At 44.7% G+C, this 23,836-nt stretch overlaps 3 protein-coding genes across 15 annotated transcripts in view; 1 reads left to right on the top strand and 2 right to left on the bottom strand.

Moving 5' to 3' along the window:
- CIROZ (ciliated left-right organizer protein containing ZP-N domains) overlaps positions 1-918 on the bottom strand; it is a 66,315-nt gene extending 65,397 nt beyond the window's left edge. For all 5 annotated transcript variants that reach the window (XR_013171283.1, XR_013171284.1, XM_077151328.1 and 2 more), the window contains exon 1: positions 520-918. The gene's annotated coding sequence lies outside the window, so the exon portion shown is untranslated. The remainder of the gene's footprint in view (positions 1-519) is intronic.
- Positions 158-21,169, top strand: TARDBP (TAR DNA binding protein). 5 transcript variants are annotated; one of them, XR_013171287.1, is made up of 10 exons: positions 261-549; positions 1,606-1,857; positions 3,119-3,282; positions 3,867-4,007; positions 4,536-4,706; positions 5,070-6,270; positions 8,065-8,163; positions 11,717-17,610; positions 18,975-19,106; positions 19,675-21,167. XR_013171287.1 is itself a non-coding variant. In XM_077151338.1 (6 exons), exons 2-6 carry the CDS (start codon positions 1,620-1,622, stop codon positions 5,598-5,600), a joined length of 1,245 nt encoding a protein of 414 aa, XP_077007453.1. In that variant the 5' UTR covers positions 158-235; positions 1,606-1,619; the 3' UTR covers positions 5,601-6,985. The 5 variants fall into 5 exon arrangements, 2 of the variants coding, with proteins under 2 accessions (XP_077007453.1, XP_077007452.1); XR_013171286.1 differs by having other exon boundaries at positions 8,065-17,610; positions 19,675-21,169; XR_013171285.1 differs by lacking the exons at positions 8,065-8,163; positions 11,717-17,610; positions 18,975-19,106; positions 19,675-21,167 and adding an exon at positions 7,006-7,126.
- Positions 9,627-21,653, bottom strand: MASP2 (MBL associated serine protease 2). 5 transcript variants are annotated; one of them, XM_077151333.1, is made up of 11 exons: positions 21,578-21,653; positions 21,264-21,486; positions 20,965-21,124; positions 20,702-20,833; positions 18,882-19,078; positions 18,354-18,501; positions 15,835-15,953; positions 14,344-14,422; positions 12,360-12,494; positions 11,795-11,869; positions 9,627-10,536 (listed from the first exon to the last, which is right to left on the bottom strand). In XM_077151333.1, exons 1-11 carry the CDS (start codon positions 21,580-21,582, stop codon positions 9,836-9,838), a joined length of 1,974 nt encoding a protein of 657 aa, XP_077007448.1. In that variant the 5' UTR covers positions 21,583-21,653; the 3' UTR covers positions 9,627-9,835. The 5 variants fall into 5 exon arrangements, with proteins under 5 accessions (XP_077007448.1, XP_077007447.1, XP_077007449.1 ...); XM_077151332.1 differs by having other exon boundaries at positions 9,632-10,536; positions 20,965-21,142; XM_077151334.1 differs by lacking the exon at positions 9,627-10,536 and having other exon boundaries at positions 11,549-11,869; positions 20,965-21,142.
- Between the last annotated feature and the right edge of the window lie 2,183 nt (positions 21,654-23,836).

Raw genomic sequence — 23,836 nt, 5'->3', positions numbered from 1 at the left:
TAAACAAAGGAGGCCCTGTCCTCTCCCACCTCCCAAGTCGCCCAGGTAAGGAGAACCTGCGACCCCAGCCTCCGCCCCCACTCGGCCCCGCCCTACGGGGGCCGGCCCCGCCCCGCTCTTCCTGGCCCTGCCCCTAAGCTAGTCTCGCGCTCTTTCAAATTGCGCGAGCTCCAGCCGAGACCCAGGGTTGGCGGTTAGTTGGGCGAAACCATCCTCTACGCTACGTGGGAGGAAGGTAAAAGCCTACGCGCCCACGTTTTTTCAGTTTTTAGCTTTTCAAGTCCAACTGGTGATGTTATTTTAGACGAAAAGTACTATTAGCACGCGCAGACTCCAAAGAGGGAAGCTGACTAGCCGGAGAGAGGTTATTGTGTTTCTGTGCGGGGTCCTCCCCCCTGTTGGCGGGGATCCGGTGGGAGAGGATGGCGACGGGCGGGGGAAGGAGGCGGCCCTAGCGCCATTTTGTGAGAGCGAAGCGGTGGCTGGCCTGCTCTCGGGCCCGTCGGTGTTTTGGTTTACCTGTCGGGCTTCCTAGCAGCTTCCTGGAGGGTGAGTTGCGGACGCTTCCCACTGAGGACGCCCTGGATGGCGCTGCTTTCCTATTGGGGTGGCCTAGGCAGATGCAGAGGCGTCAGAGTCCGCCTGGGGAAGGGAGCCATGAGGCCAGGCCTCCCTCGTCCTGCCCGAGTAGGCTCGCGCGGGAGCGGCGTTGGGGGGAGCCGCGGGCCGGCAGCAGGCGCCAGTGTTGGGATGCTGGGCCCACGGGGCCATCCAGTATGAGGCGGAGTGGGTGTAGGGACCGTGAGTTGGCCTTTCTCCTGGCCCGGCCAGTGCTTTATCCCTTAGGCACTTGGCACTCGGGGGGACACTGTCAGCCCAGGCCTAGTACCCCTGCGGCTCCACCCCGGGACGCGCTTAAAAACTCCTCCCTCGGCGGTCACGCGCTGGCTTCTGGGAGGTGGCAGCGCGGATCCGAAGGACTGGTCGTAGCTGTTCCTAAGGCACAAGTTTGGAGAGTCCACGGAAGCCCTAAAACGAGGGACCGAAGGGAAGGGAACTTTTCTCTCTTCACCTAGCTCATTTCTTTTCGTTCAGTCTTCAAGTTTGAGCATTATACATCACTTTCTTAAGGAAACCTATTGTGGCATGCGTGCTCTTTGGCATACATATGCACACGCCTCAACCAGCTTTGATTCTCCCCGGCTTTCTCAGAGTTATTTACTTTTTTTTCCCGGTAGCATATGTATGTCTCGATTGCAACAAAATTACATGTTAACTGTATTTCTGCTGATTATTCCTACCCCTTTGTAACCAAGCATGCCACTTGGGATCGACTGCTTTCATAGTCCTAAAGTTGCAGCACCTGATGCAAAGTAGTTACTTACTGAATGAGTGAACCTAGGACGGTATCGTATTTTAATAGGAAATTGCTTTCCTTGTGCTTGCCTCATCTCTTAGTGATAACCGATAGGTGTAAGAATCAGAGCAGCAAGAATTTTTGTGGAAGTTGTAGAACCATAACCTGGTGATAGGAGTTTTCACCTGATTGTAAGAAAAGTGTTCTTCATGTGAGTGTTGGTCATTCATCTCTCTTTTCACTTTAAGAAAAATAAGAAAAGATGTCTGAATATATTCGGGTAACCGAAGATGAGAATGACGAGCCTATTGAAATACCATCAGAAGATGATGGGACAGTGCTGCTGTCCACAGTTACGGCCCAGTTTCCAGGAGCATGTGGTCTGCGCTACAGGAATCCAGTGTCTCAATGTATGAGAGGTGTCCGGCTAGTAGAAGGAGTTCTGCATGCACCTGATGCAGGCTGGGGAAATCTTGTCTACGTTGTCAACTATCCCAAAGGTTTGTTACCACTTGGTTTTACAATTATGCTGAAGTATGGTGAGGTTGTTTCTCATTCTGAGTCATCCATCATGGCCTCCGTTTATGGTGAAACATCTCCTATAATGTTAGTTGTTCCTCAAACTTTATTAGACTGCTTTGAGTGACAACTAGCCTAGATTAGTAAAAATTGAGAATTGTGGGGCATTTCTAGAGAAAAAATACTGTATTTTTTTAATCAGAACAAGTGTAAACCAGACTGGTGACAAATTTAAGAAACTATTAAAAACAATACAGTCTTCCAAAGTGCCCCCAGATTTGGATTTGGTTGGTCATTGCTCATACAGTCACATCCTTCATTCGCCTAATCTGACATCTTTTATTTTCCGTTAAGTGAGCATCAATTGCAGTACCTCAAATCTTGACTCAATCAGTGTTGGTCCTGGTCTTATTTCTTCTTGCTGCCTCTTCTCAGTGATGTTCTAAATTTAAGAAAAGTAAAAATGAACATTAAGAAAGCTATAGGTGCATTTTAGCAGCAGGAATGCACATATCTACATGGTAACTTTTATTTATAACTTGATATTGCAACAAGATTAGCCCATCAGACTTCTTCAAGATGGAGGACATCTAGAAAATTTTTAGAAGTGCAGTTCAGGTTTTCTTAGGTACGATTTTTAAACCATTGGCTATAGATTAATATTTGTCCAAATTTAAGATGTTACTCATATCCTAAAGATTACTTTTTTTAAAAAAAAAATGAGATTTTTTTAATTACAGAATTAATATGTTTGCATTGTGGAAAGATTAGGAAAGACAAAAAACTTAAAATTATCCTTAAATCCACGACTTGGAGATAAGAGTTCCTATTTTTTTGGTATATGTTCTTTAGGTTATAAAAGATATTTAGATAATTTGGCAAATATGTTTACTGTGTAAGCACAAAGATAGTATACTGGTTTTTAACCTTTTCTTTTTCCTGAGTTTAATGTTATTTTTAAGTCAAAGTGAGGTAATTTTGTTTTGATACACTTTTCCAGTAGGAGAATATGCAGTTATAGTCTTGTGAGTTGGGAATCCCTGAATTTACACCAGGAAAGTATCTCAGGCACTTATTCTAGGTCTTATTTTGTCCTTGAGAGCTAACATCATTTCTTGACAAAATTTTTCAATGTCTTACTCTTCTTGGATTTTTCCTTTTGCATTTCATTTCTAGACATAGAGGTGGTATGTTTTAAGACATGTTAAATGAAGTTTTCTGAGAGATTTCTGTTTTATTCAGATAACAAAAGAAAGATGGATGAAACTGATGCTTCATCAGCAGTGAAAGTGAAAAGAGCAGTCCAGAAAACATCTGATTTAATAGTATTGGGCCTTCCATGGAAAACAACTGAACAAGATCTAAAAGAATATTTTAGTACCTTTGGAGAAGTTCTAATGGTGCAGGTAAACTTCGATTTGATTTATCATCTTCTTTATTGATGAGTGAGCATTTCTCTTATTTTAGTGGCACTGTTTCATTTTCAGCAGATAATAGTATTTCTTGTATATATGCATAAGGGCCTGCTAAAAAGGATGTGGCATGCGCTGTTTTCCTTTATGCATATACCGTGTATTTTTGCCTTTGGTTTTGTAAAATTCTATTGCATAAAGATAAAGGAAAGTAGGTTACATTCATTTTTTTTTTTATAAATTCTATTGATTAGAGATTAAAAAGCATTGTTTTCTGCTTTTCCCCATTTAATTAGTAGGAATTTGTAGACAAATGTAGTGTAGCTTTGCGTTTATTCTGAAACATTTCTGTTAAAATTGTGATATGTAAATGAGTTTAACTGTACTGTTTACATGATCCTGATTGAACATTAACCCTCCTGTTGCTTTTTACCTCATGAATAACCTGATGTAAGTTTTAATTAAGCTGCATCCATCCAGTTGATGCCATTCAATTGGAAATCATTCATCAGGGAAATCTGTGATTTGCTTTCACATATGATTTGTGTGCAGTTTTTGTAGAATCTAATCTTTTCTAGGTCAAGAAGGATATTAAAACTGGTCATTCAAAAGGGTTTGGCTTTGTTCGTTTTACGGAATATGAAACCCAGGTGAAAGTAATGTCCCAGCGACATATGATAGATGGACGGTTGTGTGACTGTAAACTTCCTAATTCTAAGGTACTTTGCTCTTTCTTCCTCTGTACTTAGGTTATTTTCTCTGACAAAACTGCCTTAGAAGGCAACATTAAATTCACTTGGAAGAGTAGTGATGGGGGAATATGTTCTTGAAATAAATTTTTGCTTCTTGAAGCCTTAGAACCATAATATATCTGATATGTTTGTTTGAAATATTTAGTGTATTATCCCTTCAAACTAAAATGTTAGTTTTATTTTTCCTCTTGTTATTTCTGTTAACGATTGCTTATATAGTTATATGTTGAAACAAAAACAATCAGAATACATTAATCTTGTTACAAATGCTTATTTCTGTTGAGTTAACGATTGCTTATATAGTTATATGTTGAAACAAAAACAATCAGAATACATTAATCTTGTTACAAATGCTTAACTCCACTTTAGACTTGCTCATTTGGAACATCATCTAATAAACATAGCAGATAGATTCTTTAACATCCTTTGCTGTAATGCTCTTTTCATTGCTCATGAAATGTTTCTGATGTTTTTCCACCCTTTTGATTGCACCAGCAAAGCCCAGATGAGCCTTTGAGGAGCAGGAAGGTATTCGTTGGGCGTTGTACAGAGGACATGACTGCTGATGAGTTGCAGCAGTTCTTTTGCCAGTATGGAGAAGTGGTAGATGTCTTCATCCCCAAACCATTCAGGGCTTTTGCCTTTGTTACATTTGCAGATGATCAGGTATTTTTCTCTTTAATAATTTTTTTTCCCAGCTAATTAGGTATTCTCTTGAATTTTTCCATCCAGCTAATTGCCAAGCTCATCTAAGCATTCTGACCTTGTACAGTGTGAGGTATATGGCCCTTGATATCTTTAAGTATATGGCATTTCTGTGGGGGGTTATATACCATTTGAAAGTAAACTGGAAAAAAATCCCTGCTGCCATTAACTAAGGCTAAAGGCCATTTGGGGGGTTATATAAATTCAGCAATAATTGCTAATTTTTCCCCAGCTTAGATAATGGCTTGAATCTAGATTTTATTGGTACTTCTGTGTGTGAGTCAATAGTTTAATTGCCTTTATTTACACCCCTATTTCTTATAGGTTGCCCAGTCTCTTTGTGGAGAGGACTTGATCATTAAAGGAATCAGCGTACATATATCCAATGCTGAACCTAAGCACAATAGCAATAGACAGTTAGAAAGAAGTGGAAGATTTGGTGGTAATCCAGGTGGCTTTGGAAATCAGGGTGGATTTGGTAACAACAGAGGGGGAGGAGCTGGGTTGGGGAACAATCAAGGTAGTAATATGGGTGGAGGGATGAACTTTGGTGCTTTCAGCATTAATCCAGCAATGATGGCTGCAGCCCAGGCAGCACTGCAGAGCAGCTGGGGTATGATGGGGATGTTAGCCAGTCAGCAGAACCAGTCAGGCCCATCAGGTAATAACCAAAGCCAAGGCAACATGCAGAGGGAGCCAAATCAAGCCTTTGGTTCTGGAAATAACTCTTATAGTGGCTCTAATTCTGGTGCAGCAATTGGTTGGGGGTCAGCATCAAATGCTGGGTCAGGCAGTGGTTTTAATGGAGGCTTTGGCTCGAGCATGGATTCCAAATCTTCTGGCTGGGGAATGTAGGCATGGGTTGTGATTGATTGGTATAGACTGGTGGGAATTAAATTTTTTCTAAACTCATGGTAAGTATATTGTAAAATACATAGGTACTAAAATTTTTCAAAATTGGTTTGTTCAGTGTGAAGTATATTCAGCAGTATTTTTGACATTTTTCTTTAGAAAAAGGAAGAGCTAAAGGAATTTTATGTTTTGTTACATGAAGGGTTGAAATATTGAGTGGTTGAAAGTGAACTGCTGTTTGCCTGTTTGATAAACCAACACTACAATTGATATCAAAAGGTTTCTTCTGTAATATTTTATCTCTGGACTTTTCAAGTGAATTCTTTGCATGTTCCAAATGGAAACCATTGATTAGAACTACATTATTTTCTCCTTGTTTTAATTTGAACCCCACCATATGGATTTTTCCTTAGGAAAATCTCCGTTTTGGAGATCATGGTGTTGAAATGTTTAGTCCTTTTGTTTTTGTTTTTAACACTTGTCTCCCCTCATATACAAAAGTACGATATGAAGCCTTCATTTAATCTCTGCAGTTCATCTCATTTCAAATGTTTATGGAAGAAGCACTTCACTGAAAGTAGTGCTGTAAATATTCTGCCATAGGAATACTTCTGTCTACATGCTTTCTCATTCAAGAATCTGTCATCACGCTGCACAGGCTGCGTCTTTGACGGTGGGTGTTCCATTTTTATCCGCTACTCTTTATTTCATGGAGTCGTATCAACGCTATGAACGCAAGGCTGTGATATGGAACCAGAAGGCTGTTTGAACTTTTGAAACCTTGTGTGGGATTGATGGTGTTGCCGAGGGTTGAAAGGCTAGTATGAGCGAGAAAAAGGAGAGAGCGCGTGCAGAGACTTGGTGGTGGATAATGGATATTTTTTAACTTGGCGAGATGTGTCTCTCAATCCTGTGGCTTTGGTGAGAGAGTGTGCAGAGAGCAATGATAGCAAATAATGTACGAATGTTTTTTGCATTCAAAGGACAGCCACATCTGTTGGAAAACTTTAAGTGAGTTTTGTTCTTAGGTAACCCCCGTTAGTTGAATGTGTTAAGTGAAACGATATTTGTATTTCCCCTATCCCTTCGTCAACTGCCGTGAATGCTGTATGGTGTGTGCTCTCTTCTGTTACTGACATGTAAGTGTGGCAATGTGAACTGAAGCTGATGGGTTGAGAACATGGACTGAGCCTGTGGTGTGCTTTGCAGGAGTACTTGGAAGCAGAGTTCACCAGTGAGCTCAGGGTGTCTCAAAGAAGGGTGGAAGTTCTAATGTCTGTTAGATACCCATAAGAATGCTGTTTGCTGCAGTTCTGTGTCCTGTGCTTGGATGCTTTTTATAAGAGTTGTCAATGTTGGAAATTCTTAAATAAAACTGATTTAAATAATATGTGTCTTTGTTTTGCAGCCCTGAATGCAAAGAATTCATAGCAGTTAATTCCCCTTTTTTTGACCCTTTTGAGATGGAACTTTCATAAAATTCCTTGGCAATAGTTTATTTTGCTTCAAATAAACTTATTTGAAAAGTTGTCTCAAGTCAAATGGATTCATCACCTGTCATGCATTGACACCTGATACCCAGACTTAATTGCTATTTGTTCTTGCATTGCCCAAAGTGAAAGTTGTTTTTGTTTTTGTTTTTCCTTTTTAAATCTAGTTTTTAATAAGTCTGGGTGACCACACCTAAAATGGTAAGCAGTACCCTCCAGTTTTTCCTTAGTGCCTCTGCATTTGGGTGATGTTCTATTTTACATGGCCTGAGTAAACCTCACTCTGGGAAATCATGCCTTTAAAAAATATTTGGGGAATTCGGCAAAAATAGTGTCATTTATTTTTAAATGCTTTATAGCAAAGCAAAAGGGTATGTCAGCACCTTTCTAGTTTGGGATTCAAAAAGTGGAATTAATTGCAATAGGGGTAAAGTAGAAGAAACCACAAATTAACTTGTGCCTGAAATCCATTAAGATGCCTAACAGCTTTAAGAACTAGTATGGTGGGTTGTCTGTTGGTGGAAATGTTAAGTGAAATGGGCTTTGTCCTCCAAAGGTGGGGGAATATAGTACTGTTGAATAAAGCCGTTTACAAAACTTGGACTAGACTCTCACCATGCATTGTTAAATATGTAAAAGCAATAATATATCAATTCTCTAATGTACTTTTTATGTAACTACTAATTCTGTGAGAGTCAAAGAATTCGTTTTCTTATTCATTGGAAGAATGTTACGATTTTTGTGTTGGTAGTTTACCTAACATTCTTATTAGATTATGATAAATAGAGTTGCCGTTTTGCAAATTACATGTTTTGAACATTTATTATAAATGAAGTCATCCTTAGACTTGTGATCGCCACATTGTTTCATTATTCAGTTTCCTCTGTAAAAGGATCTTGAGTTGTTTTAATTTTTTTTTCTGCATTTTAAATCTGCATGATATCCAAACCCTGTACCATCTGAATTTTGCATTTTAGCACTTGCACTATTACTCAGCAGCAGTAACATGGTAACACTTATAATGGTATTCGGGGACCTCCAAAGACTAAACTGACAAGCCTTCAAGGAACCCAGGGGTAAGTTAACTTGTCAATAGCATGGTTTTAATCCCTTATTTACATTTATGTAAACCTGATTTCCAGTCATAGGTGGCTCCCAATGTTGAGTAGCCTTTTATTAACATGTTTATGGTACTAAATGGCTGTGGGTATTCTGCCCTTAAAAAGATTGAAGTTTAGAAGTACTTAAACTATTTGGCACAGAATTGTTTTAAGTCTTATTTGGTCATCTAAATGCATTCATTCTAAAATTTTTTTTGAACCAGTTGAATAAAAATTTTTGTTGCCACCACAGTTTAGTGTCTGGAGTCTTACTGGAAAAACACAATTTCTTTTTTGTATGTTATAAGAATGCTGGAAAGTTACCTTTAAAAAGTGACTCTCAAAAAGTTGCACTTAAATAGGTACAGGAGAAATTAGGCCATTATCGGGCTAACTATTTAGCAAGACTGAAAAATGTCATTAAATGTTAACTATTAAAACTTTTTAGGGAGGAATGGATGACTAAAATGAAAGTAGATTATTAAGGCTAAGCCAGCTTATGTATTGTCCCTAGTAGGAAAAAATAGGAAGTTACCAACTCATTAATTTTAATTTAGAAGCTGTAATAATTGGAATAATTTTATTTTGTTGATTACCAAGAGAGTAGCTCTTACTTGTTAGAGTTCTTTACTCTACTGTTGTATGATTTGGTTGGCTTGAGTGTACCCAGATAGTTTTTGCTCACTGAAAAGGGGAAAAAGGCAAAGTATGGGTTTATCTGTTATACCACCATTTACTTCTAATGCTGCATGTCATCTTAAGGCTATGCCACATTGATTCAACCAGTTTTCTGAATTTGAACATCATTCAGGTTATTTCCAATTGTTCTGAAGAGCCTTTGAGCTAAGTTAAATTCATAACATTGGAATTGCTAGATCAAAAACTCTTGTTCTTAAGGCTTTTGAAATGTATTGCTACATTGCCCTTTGGAAAATACATATCGTTTCTGACAATGTAAAATAGTATTCCATGTTCTTTTTTTTCCTGCCAATTTGATAACTGAAAAATTATTTTGTGTGTGTGGTACTGGTTTTTAACATGGAAATCAGTAAATACCTGGGCTAAGGTATTAATATTTCCAGTTTATTTCTTTAAAGTGATTCAAGGTTATATATGCTGTAGCATATAAAGTGCTCTCATAGATCAAAAAGTAGTCCAAAAACAATAGTAGAAGTGTGCACAGGTGGTTCACTGGTAGAGTGCTCACCTACCACACAGGAGATCCAGGTTCGATTCCTGGCCCATGCACCCGAAAGAGAAATGCAGAAAAAATATGAATAGGCAATCCATAGAAATCCAAACAGCCAATATGAAGAGATACTCAACTTTGTGAGTAATTTAAATGGAAATTCAAGCAATGTGTTTATTTTGGGGTGGCAAAAATGGATATCACCATAATGGCTTATATTTCCCTTTAACCAAAGGAAAGGTGGAGTTAAACTGGCGAGCTGAGAAGTGTGTGTAATAGCAACCTCACCTGTAGTTTTGTTTATTTTTTGTGGGTGGAGTGACAGCTGCTGCTGCTAAAATCTTTTTCAGGTATTTTTTTAAATAGGGAACCACTTACCAGTTGAAGATATTAGATTAAAAATTATTTATTATGTTCTTGATCCAGGAAATGTAGTTAATGACTTTTGTGTAGACTCCATTACTGATGGGCTTCCCCACAATTAATGGACCCCCAGGATACTATGCCTCCCACGAACCACCTCTGTGTTTCATTGTGTAGAAACACGAATGCCCCTCCACTGTCACCTTTACAGCTGTCCTTGCCCCCAGTTTCTAAACCAGCACATAGCATGTTTTCGGTTACTGTTGCCCCCGAGTATGGCTGCTTTTCATAAACTGCAGTACATTTTTGGTGGTCAACAATTGGTAGATCGACAAACATTAGATTTCTGGCAAGAAAACCCCTTTCGGTTAATCCCCATCCAGATACAGTTCCAATGTCATTTGTCCTCATGAAGGAGTCAGCTTCTCTTCTTGGCAAACAAATAGGCCTGATGTTGCTATTGATTTCAACTCTGTTCTTCAATTTAATCAGTGCTATGTCGTTGTTAAAATCAGCCTCGTGAGTGTACCCTTCGTGTATAAAAACAGCCTCTGCCCAGGCTCGAGTAGAATGAGGTGATAGTCTCTTCAGGGCACCCATTCTAATATCCAAGGAGGATGCATCGTCTTTTTGGCCATATACAGCGTGAGCAGCTGTTAGAATCCAGTTGTCATATATAAGTGCACCTGCTGCTGTAGTTCCACCTAATAACATAACTTGCCAAGGAAAATCACCAGGCTTTGCATTTTGCCCTCCATATATTCGACCTGTTGTAGTACGGTTTGATATGCCACAAACTGTGAAGAAAGAAGCAGATACTTAGCTTTTATAGAATCCAGTGGTGTTTGTCTCAACTCACTTTAAAATAGTATATAATGTTGGTGAAAAGTTAGATAATGTGAATTACTGGGTGTCCACATATACAGGCAAATGGTGCTGTTTTAAAATAGCACAGTTTCAGAGAAATGATAAAACCTTTCATTTTGTAGCTCCTCAGAAAATGAGATGAGTGACAACTTTTAGAAGCGGTTTTGTTTTGCTAAAATAATTTGATCTGCCAGATCGTGAAAACTAGTAGGGCAAACAGGAATTGTCTGAGCCGATTACACTGTGTGGTATGCATAGAAAGTAAATGGAAATTGTCTTTTGTTGCTTCTGTTTTCCTATTTGTAAGATGGAGTGTTTACCATGTAATTCTGGTAAAGCAGGCACTAGGGTCATAGGATTTGCCTAGTTCCTGTCACCTTTGAACATTTTAATATTTTTAAAAATGAGGATGTTGCATTTGCAGCCAGGGCCCTTTAGGTTCTGAAATTCTTTTTGGTCTGGTTCATTCTTTCCAGCACTGAATTTTCCTGTATCTTTATTGTTAACTAAATGTGTTTATTTAATAGAGCATATATGTTTCCTGTTGTGCCAGAATACTTGTATTAAAACTTTAAAATGTTGTGTGAGCTAAGATACAGAGTTTAAAGAAAGAACTAATTTAAACCAAAGAACACAGGGGTAATGAATATGTATATTACCTTTCTGGTGGTTGGTAGTTTTTTGTTTGTTGGTTTTTTTCCTTTTTAAATCACTCTACTCAAATCATCAGAGCCAATTCTGGTAAAAATTTTAAAGTACTATTAAAAGGCAAATTGCATTAATGTTTAAAAACTAGATGTCATTGAAAACAATTGCTTAGGGAAATAATCAAGTTATTAGCTTTGGGTTTTAATAGCATTTTTACAGAGAAGAAAAGTAACTCAACAGAAGAACTCATGTTTATAAATGTACAAACGGGTTAAGATAATTTAAAAATTCATTTAATTTTTTATGCTTGCCTAGTTATAAGGTCAAAACTAATCAAATGACTGATGTAGTCAGCATCTAACAACCTCCCCATACGGAAAGGGGATAATGAGAACATATTATTTGGGAATAATAACTTGGTCTAAGAGCCAAATGCTGAAGTTCCATTTCTGCCTACCACAGCTAAAGCTCTCCTTACTGTCTACTGCCCAGTTCTACCTTCCATCAATTATGAATCTCTTGTATAAATGTATCCATTACCAGGCTCACAGACTGGGAGTGATTTTTCTCCTTTGGAGCTCGTCCAGAATGCATCAGCCTCACACACATATTTACCTGCAAATCATTGGAAAAGCAAAAATGTTTAACTGCATGTATAAGGTGGTTGTCATTTGCTTGAATACCCCCTTGAAAAATGTTGATTCTTGAGCATCAGTGGGAAATAGAGGTGTCTGAATAACCATTTTACATGATTTCATAAATAGGCGGTCTCTGCATTACCATGTTTGCTTGCAAAGTGGAAACCTTTTAGATGTGTAACGTGAATATGTATCAAGATCTCAAGTGCTTAATGATAAGGTTTTTGACTTGTTAAATTAAACCATTTGGAATATATTGTGTGTTTGTAGTAGTCATTTACTAGATAAGATCTGTTTTCAGATTCTTGCAAATTGACATTGAAGTCACTTCAGCTATAATATTTCACTTAGTAGTGGGAGAAGTGCCTTTTAATCTTTTGTCTAGCCTTAGCCAAAAATGTTAGTTATAGTTAATTTTCAGACCATGAGGGCTTAAGTTCCAAATAGCCTTTGAAAATTTTGCTTACCATCATAATTTGTTTTCATTGTGTAGAAGGTCTTGCAGCTGTACTGAATCACAGCTTTGTAAGTGGTCACTTCAGGACCTGTAATATATTCCACTTGGCCATTGGGTACATCATCAGGAGGGCCACAGTCAACAACTAATAAAGAAAATGGGGGGGGGGTCAGTTTATACTTTAAATACTGACATGAAAAGGGTCTACTCTAGACAGGTATAGTGCTGTGTGCTGCCATAGAGCATGAAGCCATACTCATTTTCTCTGTAGGGTGGCATCTTTAATTTCATCTCTGAAAATAGAGAGGAATCTAATCTCTTTAATGTGATTTTTAAAGCATCACCCTTCCCTGTTCTTAAGTGAATGGCTAGACTGAGGTGGAGTTGGTTGTCCCTGGGTAAGAAGTGGTATGGCACCTCTCCTAAAGGAAGGGAATTAGAACTTACCCAGAGTTCCTTAGTGTTCTCACTTCACATAGCACTGAGAAAGAAAACGGCACAGCCTATGCTCTGGTTCATGGAAATGTGCTCATGTTAAATTAATGGATAGTCTTAAAAGGTAGAAAAAGAATGGTACAAAGAAGACTGAAAGGACTTGGTTTGTTCTTATTAAAGCTATTAGATGGTTCTTTTCATAATTGAACTTTTTAGAAGACCTAGAAGTGATAAAAATTTGGGGATGCTGGCTGATTCTTAATACCTTGAATTTGGATTAGAATTCAGTCATTAGGACATTACTAATATGAACTAACAAATTCATAAGACGAAGTTAATTTATTGAAAAAGTCCTCTACATGATAGACCACCAAAAATTTGGTGTATTTCTATTGTGCATATTGAAAGGTTACACTCATCGTTTAAAGTGATTTAATAGATGTGTCTACTGTGTACCTGGCTCTCTGCCAAATGCCTTCTGCTGAGGAGACAGGTGGAGAGGTGTGCCACAGTTACTCAGAAAAAGAAAGTCATGGTTCAAAACCAGACCTCTGGCACCCACAACTGCCCTTTGTGCCAGCTCCTTTTGCTTGCTTTTTGAATTCAAAGAATTGGTGTCATGGGTGGGGATGTAAATTTATAAAGTGAAAGTTTATTCTCCTAGGGATTTAGTTTGTAGAAAATCTCACAAAATGTGCAAAAACACACCTGGTGAATTCCAGCTGAGTGTGTGATGGTAAAATACCAAACAAGAGAAATCAGGCTAAAATCAGGATTTATCTGGCAGTGGATACTATGCAGCCATTAAAAGAATGAGTGGCTTTAACAATATTTGATGTGAAAAGATACCAGTATTAGGGGGGAGAAAGGAAATTGCAGTCTATATAAACCTATTTTGGTAAAAATCCATAAAGATGAAGTATATATAGCATGGAAGATAAAGAATGAGAGAATGGACCCAAATTCTTAGTAAATGCATGTAAGTGTCTAGGTATTTTTTTAGTCCATGGCCGATAACCTGGAGAAAGGCTATTAATTCTTAGTAATTTGGGTGAGTTTTTATAAGTTTTTTTTCCAAAAATGTTCAAAGATTTCATTTTTCTAAATGTTTTAATAAAAAGTTAAAGTATATTTTAAAACCAGATCTTAGTCGACAAGATGCTGATGGTCATAACACGTGTACCCCAGTTGCTGTACATGCGCATATACAAGAGCACACAGTTAGCCCACCACCGGGAGCGCTGCTGTGTGGAATGGAGAGCTACACACCGAAGCAGTAACAGTGAGTTAGAAATCCCATGATGGGTTTAGGAGTATTAAGATGTTTGTAGTTGTCCGCATTTCCTCATTTTCTACGATAAATATTTTTATTCTTAGAGAAATATAAAGAGCACGTTTTCTAGAGAAAATCCTTTTCCTAGTTTTAACCTATAAGAGTGCACTGGGAGAGTAGGGGTGATAAGCATATTTGGAATTCAAGCTCTGATAGAATCATCAGGCAGTAGAAGCAGTTAGCAGCTGCAGCAGTTCTGGGGGCTGTAGTCACCACATGAGCTTACTGCTGCATTCTGGCATCGGCCGGTCCCAGGCTCCATCTTTCTGGCAGACTGCAGCATATGATTTCAAGGGTAAAGATCCCTAAAGAGGAATTCAGAAAACGTCCATTTCCTTATTTACATCATAAAGTCACTCACCAAAGCTGATAGGATAGTTCCTACTAGTTAGTAACTTTGGGAAATACTTCAAAGGAAATGACAGTCTCACATGGCTGGTTTTAGTACGTAATGACGTGTGGGTTGCCTGGCACTGGGCGCGGCCAAACTGCGTGGGTGTGTGCATATGTGTTACCAATCCCTGTGCTGGTTTATGCCCCTTATGCTATGGATCGCATCTTTCAACATGCATTGGCATTTTATGAATCAAATGCTCACCTTGGCAGCAATTGATAGTTTTTGGCTTTCACTTTATTCCAACATCAGATCTCATGAGTTCTATTGTTCGATCAATATAAAATCAATATAATTACCGCTGGAATATAAGGGATTGAAAGTGCCTAAGTGTTTGTGGTCTAAAAGCTTGGAAGAAGCCAGCCTGGTCATGCATGTAGGTGTCTAGGTATTTTTCTAGCCCATGGCCGATAACCTGGAGAAAGGCTATTAAAAATATTCCATAAGCTTTGCATGTGTGTTCTCAATCAGCTTTCTTTGCAAGTATCTAAAGAGAAACACTTGACATTTGAAATGTTTTTCTAAAATGTTAAAATGAAGGAAGATGGCTTTGGGAAAAAAGCTTTATGCTTCAAAGGGTATCAGGATTTTTTGTTTTAAATAGACCCTTACAGTCTGGAGCTAGGGGGAAAGAAACCTGCCCAAAAAGTTTTGCAAGGTCAGAAAGTGTGTCTCACTTTTTTCTTTTTCTTTTTTGGGCGCGCCACAGGTCTGTGGATTGCATAGTTAGCTATCATTTCAATGTTATTACTTTTTACCATTGGGATTTGGTGACAGTTTTGAAGAACATAAAGAGGACATGTTAATCTCTTACCTGTGCCCCTAAAGCAACATCTAAGCATTTTTTAAAATTATACTTCATCTCCCTTAACAGTGATCACTATTTATAACTTTGCAGAATGTACTATTTCCAAAGGCCATCTAGTTTTTTTGTAGGCCTAGTTGTTTCATGGAAAGGTCATCTGACCGGTGGAGAAATTAATACAAAGTGTTGTCACAGAATAAAACAAGGAAAGCAAATTCAACTTTCTGTTGTGCAGTCACTTTATGAAAAGCTGCAGTAATCATGCAGGGAAAAAAAAAAGAGAAGAGAGAAAAGCTGCCCATTTTAATCACCAGCCTACCAAAGTAGCTTTAAAAAGGCAGACTTCCTAAGAATAAAAAAATTCTCCTTCTTAGTATTTTTATTTCTTTTATTTTAGACAAAAGAAGTCATTTCGCTGACCAAAGTTTTTCATTTTCCTTTCACATATTTGCCCATATAGATATGTGCACATTTAAAACTATCGTGAATGGTGCACTTGCAGTTTTGTAATAACTTACTTGCAGAAGCTCATAGCCAGTCTTGCAAAAGACAGAGACCTGGTCTTTCAGGACGTATTCCTCTTGCATAGGTGAAATATGGCCATTAGGTGGCGCCATTGGGTAGGGGCAAGGTTGAGCTGCGCAAGGAAAGGCAGTTGGTTTGATGAGGTCTGCACCAGCCAAGTCTGAATATAGCAATTTAAAGTCCTTGGTTTACAAATGAAACACTTAACATATAAAAGGAGCTTGCCACAAAGGGTATAGAGTTCTTAATGGTTTAAGATTAAGTTGCTTAGTGTATGAGTTAGAATTTGTTGCCTTGCCTGGGATTCAGCCAAAGGTAAGTAGGAAAGAGTGGGAAGTAGGAGAGCAGTCGCTGTGGATAGAGTGTCTGTGCCCTTCCAGGAACCTTACAGACACACGCTAAAATCAAGAGATAGTGTAATTTCGAGGAAAAGATTGAGTTTGTATGGGTTTAATCCCAGCTCTCCATTTCCCAGTGGTTATTTTTAGCCTCTTTGGACCTCAGTTCCCTCATCTGTGAGATACAGGAGATGATAGGTCCTCATTTGCCAGTGCTGGCGAAGACCTCGGTAAGTGTTAGTTACCCTGAAGCCTCATGACAGCCGTACAGGAGAGCCATCCTGTCGGAGGAGAAAACGGGTTCAGAGCCCCCAAGCTGCATGGGTGGGAAATTGAGTCCCCACTGACTCGGCAGCCCTCGTGAGGACTCACCCACAATGCTTGGGACACCAGGGACACCATCTTCCACTTTGGCGCCCCAAACCCAGGCCCACTCTACCCCAAAGCTCAAACCCATCTCCTGGCTACCCCTAAACGTGCTGGCTACATGCTGAGTCCCCTCTCCCTGCAGCTGCTGGTTCTCAGTGGTCTGAGGAGTCTGCTAAGTTCCTGGAGTGGCTGGGTTCATCTCACCTGGCCTGCACCCAGGGTGACCCCCTATCAACCCCAAAACCGCCCCTCAGGGAACCAATCTCCAGGGGCAGGCTTGTTGGCCTGTGGGAAGCCCAGGTCACCCCCTGCACCTTTCCTTCCCCCCATGCCCTTTCTGACTGGGCCTCTTACCCACCATTTCGCTTGGAACCTGGCAAAGCCTGATTTCTCCCGGCCTGGCTGCCTCTGAAACCAGCACTTATGTTTTAAGAGTTCTATGAGTTTATTACTCAAACCTAGACTTTTATTACAAAAGACTAAAAAATGAACATAGGATAGATGCAATGTTTTCAAAGTGCTGGTCCCCCTCCTGCCCTGACCAGTCTCAGCCCTTCCTCGTCCTTCCATCAGAGGTGACCCAAGGGATGGGCTTTTCTGATCAGATTTTCTCATTTAAAAAATTCACTCCTGTAATATAATGATCACTTCCTTCAACCACACACTGCTCCCAGTGCCCTCCCTGCGTTTGCTCACTGATTACCACCTTAGAAGGAGAGGTTGTTATCCTTCACCTGGTAATATAAAACCAGGACTCAGAAAGGTTGCATGGTAGGTTCAATGTCACATGGCCAGGAGGCAGTCTGCCCAAACAGCTCTGGGCATGGCATGGAGCTTTGTGTGTGTGTGCTTTGGAACTAAGACCAGTTCCTGCCTCCCCGGCTCTTTTCTTTCAGTGACACCGTAAAAGACCTGCTGGCCGAGGCAGGAGAAGACCACTATGTCCAGAGGCCAGTGACGGGAAGATGAGGTGCTCGGAAGTGGGACGAAGGAGGGAATGCGGATGGGACTGTGTGAGAGAGAACTACCTTCAGGTGCTCGAAGGTCTGCCATGAGGAAGAGGTAGTGGCAGGTGCAGGGCAGGACCAGGGTTGGAGTGGGGTGGGGCCGCTGGAGAGGCAGAGTTTGTAGACCCGGGCTGCACCCCCCCCCCCCCCCCGCAGGACTTCCAAGCCACTCCCCCTCTGCTGGCAGCCCCCATCTGCCCAGCCTCACGCTCGCTCGTGCTCCCGTCCCCAGCTCACACCCTCCCTCCTCTCCATGGCTTGAACAGGGAGCCTCTGGGCTTGGGGGCATATCCTTTCCTCCACTGGAGACAGCTTCCGGCTGCCCCCAACACCTACTTATTCTTTTAAGTCTATCTCGGGTGTTTCCTGTTCCAGAAAACTGTCCCTAGTACCCAGCCTCAGCCTGGACCAGGTTCCTCCTCTGGATTCTCATCTCCCCATGCCTGGTGCTTAGCTCACCACAGGGCCCTGTCCCCTGCCTCGTGTCCTGCCCCAGTGGACCCAAGGCAGAGGCTGTGGGGGCTGACTCCTGCACTGTGTACCCCCCCACGAGGCCTGCTGCACATCCGTAGCATGAATGGATGCAGGGAGGGATGGAAGAAAGGAGCGAAGGAGGGAGGGCTGGCTGAGTGGGTGGATGGAACGATGGGCTCTTAAAGGACCTCCGACACATAGTTCACCTCACTCAAACCTCACCTGCCTCCCCAGGCCTGGCTCGGAAAGTTCACTATTCCCGCCAGCCTCCCTCTTGCCCACCCGCCCTGCGGCCCCCCGGTTCCCTGAGCCCCCCTCTCTCACCGGTGCTCGTGTATCGGATCTTCCAGCCTGTATGGTCCCCGGACTGATCGGTGATAAAGGTGACAGTCACAGTGTTGCTTTTCGTTTCAATTCTGGGGGGCAACGTCCCCCCACAAAACGGTCCATATTTCTCTTTGTCTGTTTGGATCTGAGAGAGGAGAGGGCAGGGAACCTCAGCACCTGCTGCCCACGTCCTGCCTGGGTTAGAGGGGAGTCAAAAGGACGCCCCGACGGCGCCAGGGAGGCTGGCGAGGTGGGCCTGGGGCCTGGGGTCTCCCTCCACCGCTTTCCCTCCCTCCCTTTGAAGGGCAGAGGCTGGCTAGGGCCCCTGCGGCATCTGGGGTGGGGGAGGACCCCTCTCCTCCAGGGGGCTCGGCCAGAGGGGGCCACACCTGCTGCTGGCCGGGGGCAGCAACCACTTCCAAAACCTACGCTTCATGCTGTGTGGAGGGCAGAGCGGGACAGGAAACGGGGGCAGCTGGGCCAAGGGGGAGGATCTGAGGTGAGGTGGGGTCCCCGGAAGTGGACCTTGAGGGAGTCATAGGGGCACTGAGTTTCAAGGTGATACTCCACGTCGAAGGACTCCACAAAGTCCAGGATGACACTGAACCCCTTCTCCAGGCGGATGCTGTAGGTGCAGCTGGAGAGCTTGGGGTACGGCAGCGGGTATTCGGGGCTGCTGAGCTCCCCAGACCGCTCGGTGAAGACGTGGCCCGAGCACAGAGCTGGGAAGAGGCAAGAGGACAGAGGCGGGTGAGCAGGCGGCAGATGGCACGGCTTCAGTCCTTTTGCACCCAGCCGGGCCCGAGGGCAGGGATGGGGCTGGGCCATCTGGGTCCCTAGACCTGGTCCCGGGCCCTTCCCGTGGCCAGACTCAGAGGCAGCTCAGAAACCCAACCCCCCACTGCAGGGACAAACTGGGGAGGCTTTAGCTGAAACCCGTGGGGCTCAGGGTGGGAGTTGGCCGGGGTCCCACACTCACGCCCCCAGGGAGCGGTGGGGTGGGGGTGGGGTGTCTTGGGATGAAGAGAGTGAGGGAGGTCAGCTCTGCTGAGGGGAAGGAGGCAAGGCGGGGGCCTCTCCTTGTCCCCACGACTCCCAGGGACAGGAAGGAGGTGAGTCCCCTGGAGCAGGGGGCTCCTTCCCCACCCCACCCTGACCCAGCCATTCCCAAGCTCACCCACCAGGTAGCTAGTGGCTGTTGGGCCTCCCCTGGGCTGGAGGCCCTCTACCCCCCTTCCCCCAGGCAGGCTCTCCCTGGGCGGCCGTGTAGGGACGCCCAAGCCGACCGTGACCATAGAAGGTGTCCTTTTCCTTACAGGAACAGCGGATTGTCTTGTTCAAGGAGCCTTGGGGTCCCATCACCCCCGGGAGGCGTCTACCTCCTACCCTGCCCCGGCCGGACGGCGGAGGCTGCTGGAGGGGGTTTCCCAACCCTGATTTCCTTCTTCAAGTGGCCGCTCCTTATGGGCAGGAGATGCCTGTGGGTTTGGGCCTGGGTTGGCCCCTCGGTGCATCTCTCCCTGGGTGCCCCTCCCCACTCCAGCCCAGCACACACAGGCCCCGGGTTGCCCTCTGAATAGCTGGTGGCCCGAGGATGCTCCAGCGCAGGGGAGTAGAGCGGCTCCCCCTGCCCCCCACCCCACTCGGTGGGTGAACTCAGGCAAGCCCTGGCCCTCTGTGGGCTGCAGGCCCCATCTGCAAACTGGAGACTCCTCTAGCAAGAGTGGATCCCTGGAGGGGGCTCCCACCAGACTGGGGGGCATCTAGGCCATGCTGAAGGGAAGGGAGAGGCTGCGGTCCGGAGGGGGCCCTGCGCCTGTGTCTGTGCCCCCTTCCGTGCAGCCTGCCCCGCACCCGTCGACCCCAGAGACATGCAGCAGCAGCTGGAGATGGAGCCAGGTTTATTGAGAGTTCCGTGGGTGGGGGTGGACGGGGCCACAGGCGGGGGCTCGCTCCGGCTTCTGACCCACTGGGCAGGCCAGAGCTCAAGGGGGCTAGAGGCTCTGCTCTAGAAGAGATCAGAGGTGGAGGGAGAGACACCGGGAGGAGGGGGTCAGCACCCTGGGGTCAGGGCCGCCCACTCCCCATGTCCAGGGGCCTGGCAGCATGAGGAGGGGGTCGGGGGTCCAGGCTGTGGAGACCACAGGGCTTGGCCTATTGGGGTCTGGGCAGTGGGTAGCTTTGAGCCCGCCTTGAAGTTCTGGGCAGGGGGGATCCCTGGTGCACTGAGGAGGGTCACGGGGCCAGGCCTAGGTCCCCAGACCCCAGGAGTCCCAGTGACAGCCGCCGGGGCGGGGTGGGGGTGGGCCAGGGGCACAGGAAGCTGCCCCAGACTGGGGGCTCACCTGAGCAGGTGCGCTTGTCCCGGTGAAGGACGTAGCCGTGGCGGCAGGAGCAGTAGAAGCCGCCCAGGTGGTTGTGACAGTGGTGGTCACAGGTGGGCTCATCCCCAGGGGGCACCTGGCACTCGTCGATGTCTGGGGCAGGGGGAGGGGGGTATGGTCAGGAGGGTGGGGGTTGGGCGCCCACGGCCCCTCCTGGTCGATGCCAGAGGTCCCCCCCACCTCTGTGGTCGGCCTCGTGGGGTCCCGTGGCCAGCCCAGCTCACCCTCCGCCGCGTAGAAGGCCTCGAAGCCCGTGAAGGGCTCCTCGTTGGAGTAGTCGGAACGGAAGGTGATGTCCAGGCTGGGGCCCGGTGAGCGGAAGGTGTCGTTGCTGGGAGCCCGCTCGGTGTCCGTGCTCTCCCGGCCGCACAGCGTGGCCAGCACCTTGGGCCCCGAGCTCAGCTGTGGGGTGGGGGTCACGGGGAGGGAGGGGTGGCCAGACCCAAGGCCAGCCCTTCCCCCCGCCCCGTTAACTGGGGACGGCCCCTGGGGTCCCCCGCCCCCGCCCCCCACAACCGAGCACCTTGACATAGTCGTATTCGCAGAGGTGGGAGAGCTCCAGGTCGAAGTGGGTGAAGTAGAGGCGCAGGCGGTAGCCGGGGGGCGCCGTCAGGGTCCAGCGCCGCTCCTGGTCGTTGGGGTACACCCCAGGGAAGCCAGGGGATACCAGGCGCCCGAACATGGGCTCAAGCCCCCAGGGGGTCACTGTGGCCACGGCCCCCAGCAGGCCTAGGACAATCAGCAGCCTGAGGGCAGGACAGGCGGTGGGTGAGGGCCTGGGGGGGCTGTTCTCACCCCTCGCCCCCCACCAGGGAGGCTTGGGAGGCTCCCACCCACCTCATGGCGCCTGGGTCCAGCTGGCCGGGCCTGGTCTGGAGCTCACACTGCGCTCACCTTTGATCTGTTTGCCCAACCGCCTGGTCCTGCGCCCCGCCCCCCCCACCTCCCTGACCCTGGGATTCCGGGAATCGACCCCGTGACTCCTGCCTACCTAGAGTTCCGGGAGCTGGACAAGCCACCAGACGGGCCTGGGAACACGTCCTGCTCTGCTCTCACCCTTAGCCTCTGTGTTTGCTCCTCGGTGTGTGATCCCAAGGAGGCTGGGGTCTCTGAGGGCCCCCCTGAAGATCCACAAGATTGCTTCTCAGTAGAATTGGTGGCTTGAATGCATGCATCTACTTTTGCTCCCTCCTGAAACCCCACTGAGCCCATGAGGATGGAGGATATGGGAGAGGAGGCAGCAGCATCAACATTTTGGAAGCTGGAAAAACAGATGGACAGGTGGAAATAACTCTCCAGAAAGCAATCCTAAACTTGGCAGTGAGTAAAACCAGGAAACAACATGACTTGCCCAAAGGCTCTGGAATTGTTGGCACCAAGTTCTGCTGGAAGTGTGTAGAAGCCAGACAACTCCTATTTCCTGTCCTCTAGTCCCAGCCCGAGCAGATACTTGAGACTGATTTGTGGAGTAAAATGGAGGGACCAGGAGCATCTGAGTGTGGGGGTGGCAGAGGGAAGCCAGGGCCATTCATCAGACATATTGGAAACCAGAAGGGTATGATAGTCAGGCTCGAAGAGGGCCTCTGAGTCCCACTGGGGGGCATTCAGGCCTTTGCGTAGATGAATCGAGCTTACAAGTAGGATTTTGCTGAAGTGACACTATGTGGCTCTTGTGGCTTCGCGGCTTTCAGCTGACTCTTGGTTAACTTGCTCTGAGGGAAGCTGAACGTCATGTTGGGGGGAAGCTCAGCTGTCCCTGTGGAGGCTCTGCCTGGGGGAAAAACTGAGATCTCCTAACAAGCACCCGTGTAATTTGCTAGCTGTGTGAATGAGCCACTCTGAAAGCAGATCCCCCCACCCAACAGCTTTTCCACAACTTGCAAACAGTTCCAACCTGAGCCACCAGCTAAGCTGCCCCCACAATCCTCAAATAATAAATGCTTATTGTGCTGTTTCAATTGGCTAAGTTCTGGGTTAAATTTTCATGCATCCTTAGGTAATTAGTAAAAATGGACTAGAACAAATGTCAACAAGCTGAAGGGAAATTATAGCCAACATATATTCTATACTAACCCAAACGATCAATCAAGCAAGAAAGTGGAATAAAGATGTTTTCTTACATGTAAGATTAAAAGAAAAAAAAGTACCTCCTATGTCCCCTTTCTCAGAAAGCTGTAACTGAGAAATTAACAATTAAACAATGATTACTGAAATATTATATAGATGTTTTTCTTATTCTGTTGGTGAATAGGCAGAAGCAAATACCTGAAATTACTGAAACTCAAGGAGCCTATCCCTTGCTTATACTGTTGTGTAATGGTCATTCTAGGCTGGTTTATTTCCTGTTTGTATTTTCTGTTCTAGTGGTAATGACCCCATCTTCCCTTCCTTGAATCCATAAAAACCCTGCACTCCTTAAGAGTCAGGGAGACAGACTTTTGGGCCAATAGGCCATCTGATCTTGTGCTTCGCATCTAGTGCTAAACTCTTTCTGTCTTTGAGACCCTGCTGTCGTGGATGGGCTGGTAAGTGCATTCCTGGCTTTTGTCCAGTATCAAAGCTACTGTAGGATGTGTCCACCCAAACCAGGGAGGAGGAAGCCAAGAAATAGGAAGACATGGGAGACAAGTGTTCCAGTAGGAGACGCAAAGCCAACCGTGGGGTGAAGGTGAAGGGATCCGAGCCCTGGAGGGGACCCAGTCCATCTGGGGTGGCCAGGTAGCTCTGGGAGGACTCTGATTCAGAGAGATGAAAATGATGGGACATCTGTCGAGTCCAAAGATCTTTGGAAGAGCTTTATACTAGTAAAAAAAACCGGGGGCTGAATTGATGAGAAATTTATTGAAAACCAAGAAGACAACAACAAAAAAACTCCAGGGAAAACAAGAAGTTGTGCAGGAGATAAAAAGTTACCTTTTACCTCAGGTCTCAGCTATGGGTGCATCTGTGTAGTTGTAATAAAGTTAACGCTGACTACTGAGCTAATCAAGATTGTAATTCAATTGTTTAGAGTGTGCTGTGAGCAGAAAAGGAACGAGCTAATTCTTCATCTTTCCCTAGTGGAAAGTCAACAGATCATGACTCAAAAGGGCAAAT

The sequence above is a fragment of the Tamandua tetradactyla genome, chromosome 2 (assembly GCF_023851605.1).
Source record: "Tamandua tetradactyla isolate mTamTet1 chromosome 2, mTamTet1.pri, whole genome shotgun sequence".
Lineage (NCBI taxonomy): Eukaryota > Metazoa > Chordata > Mammalia > Pilosa > Myrmecophagidae > Tamandua > Tamandua tetradactyla.
The sequence above is the reverse complement of the archived record's forward strand: the minus strand, read 5'-3'. Positions and strand labels throughout refer to the sequence as shown.

Bases quoted from the DNA above. Each gene is read 5' to 3' on its own strand.
- MASP2 (XM_077151332.1), bottom strand. The intron at 19,079-20,701 runs GTGAGCCCCCAG...GCCTCTTCCCAG, and splicing joins GGACAAGCGCACCTGCTCAG to CTCTGTGCTCGGGCCACGTC. The intron at 11,870-12,359 runs GTAAGCAAAATT...AATGATTTGCAG, and splicing joins AATGAAAACAAATTATGATG to GTAAATATGTGTGTGAGGCT.
- TARDBP (XM_077151338.1), top strand. From the start codon at position 1,620: ATGTCTGAATATATTCGGGTAACCGAAGATGAGAATGACGAGCCTATT. The intron at 3,283-3,866 runs GTAAACTTCGAT...AATCTTTTCTAG, and splicing joins GAGAAGTTCTAATGGTGCAG to GTCAAGAAGGATATTAAAAC. The intron at 4,707-5,069 runs GTATTTTTCTCT...TATTTCTTATAG, and splicing joins TTACATTTGCAGATGATCAG to GTTGCCCAGTCTCTTTGTGG.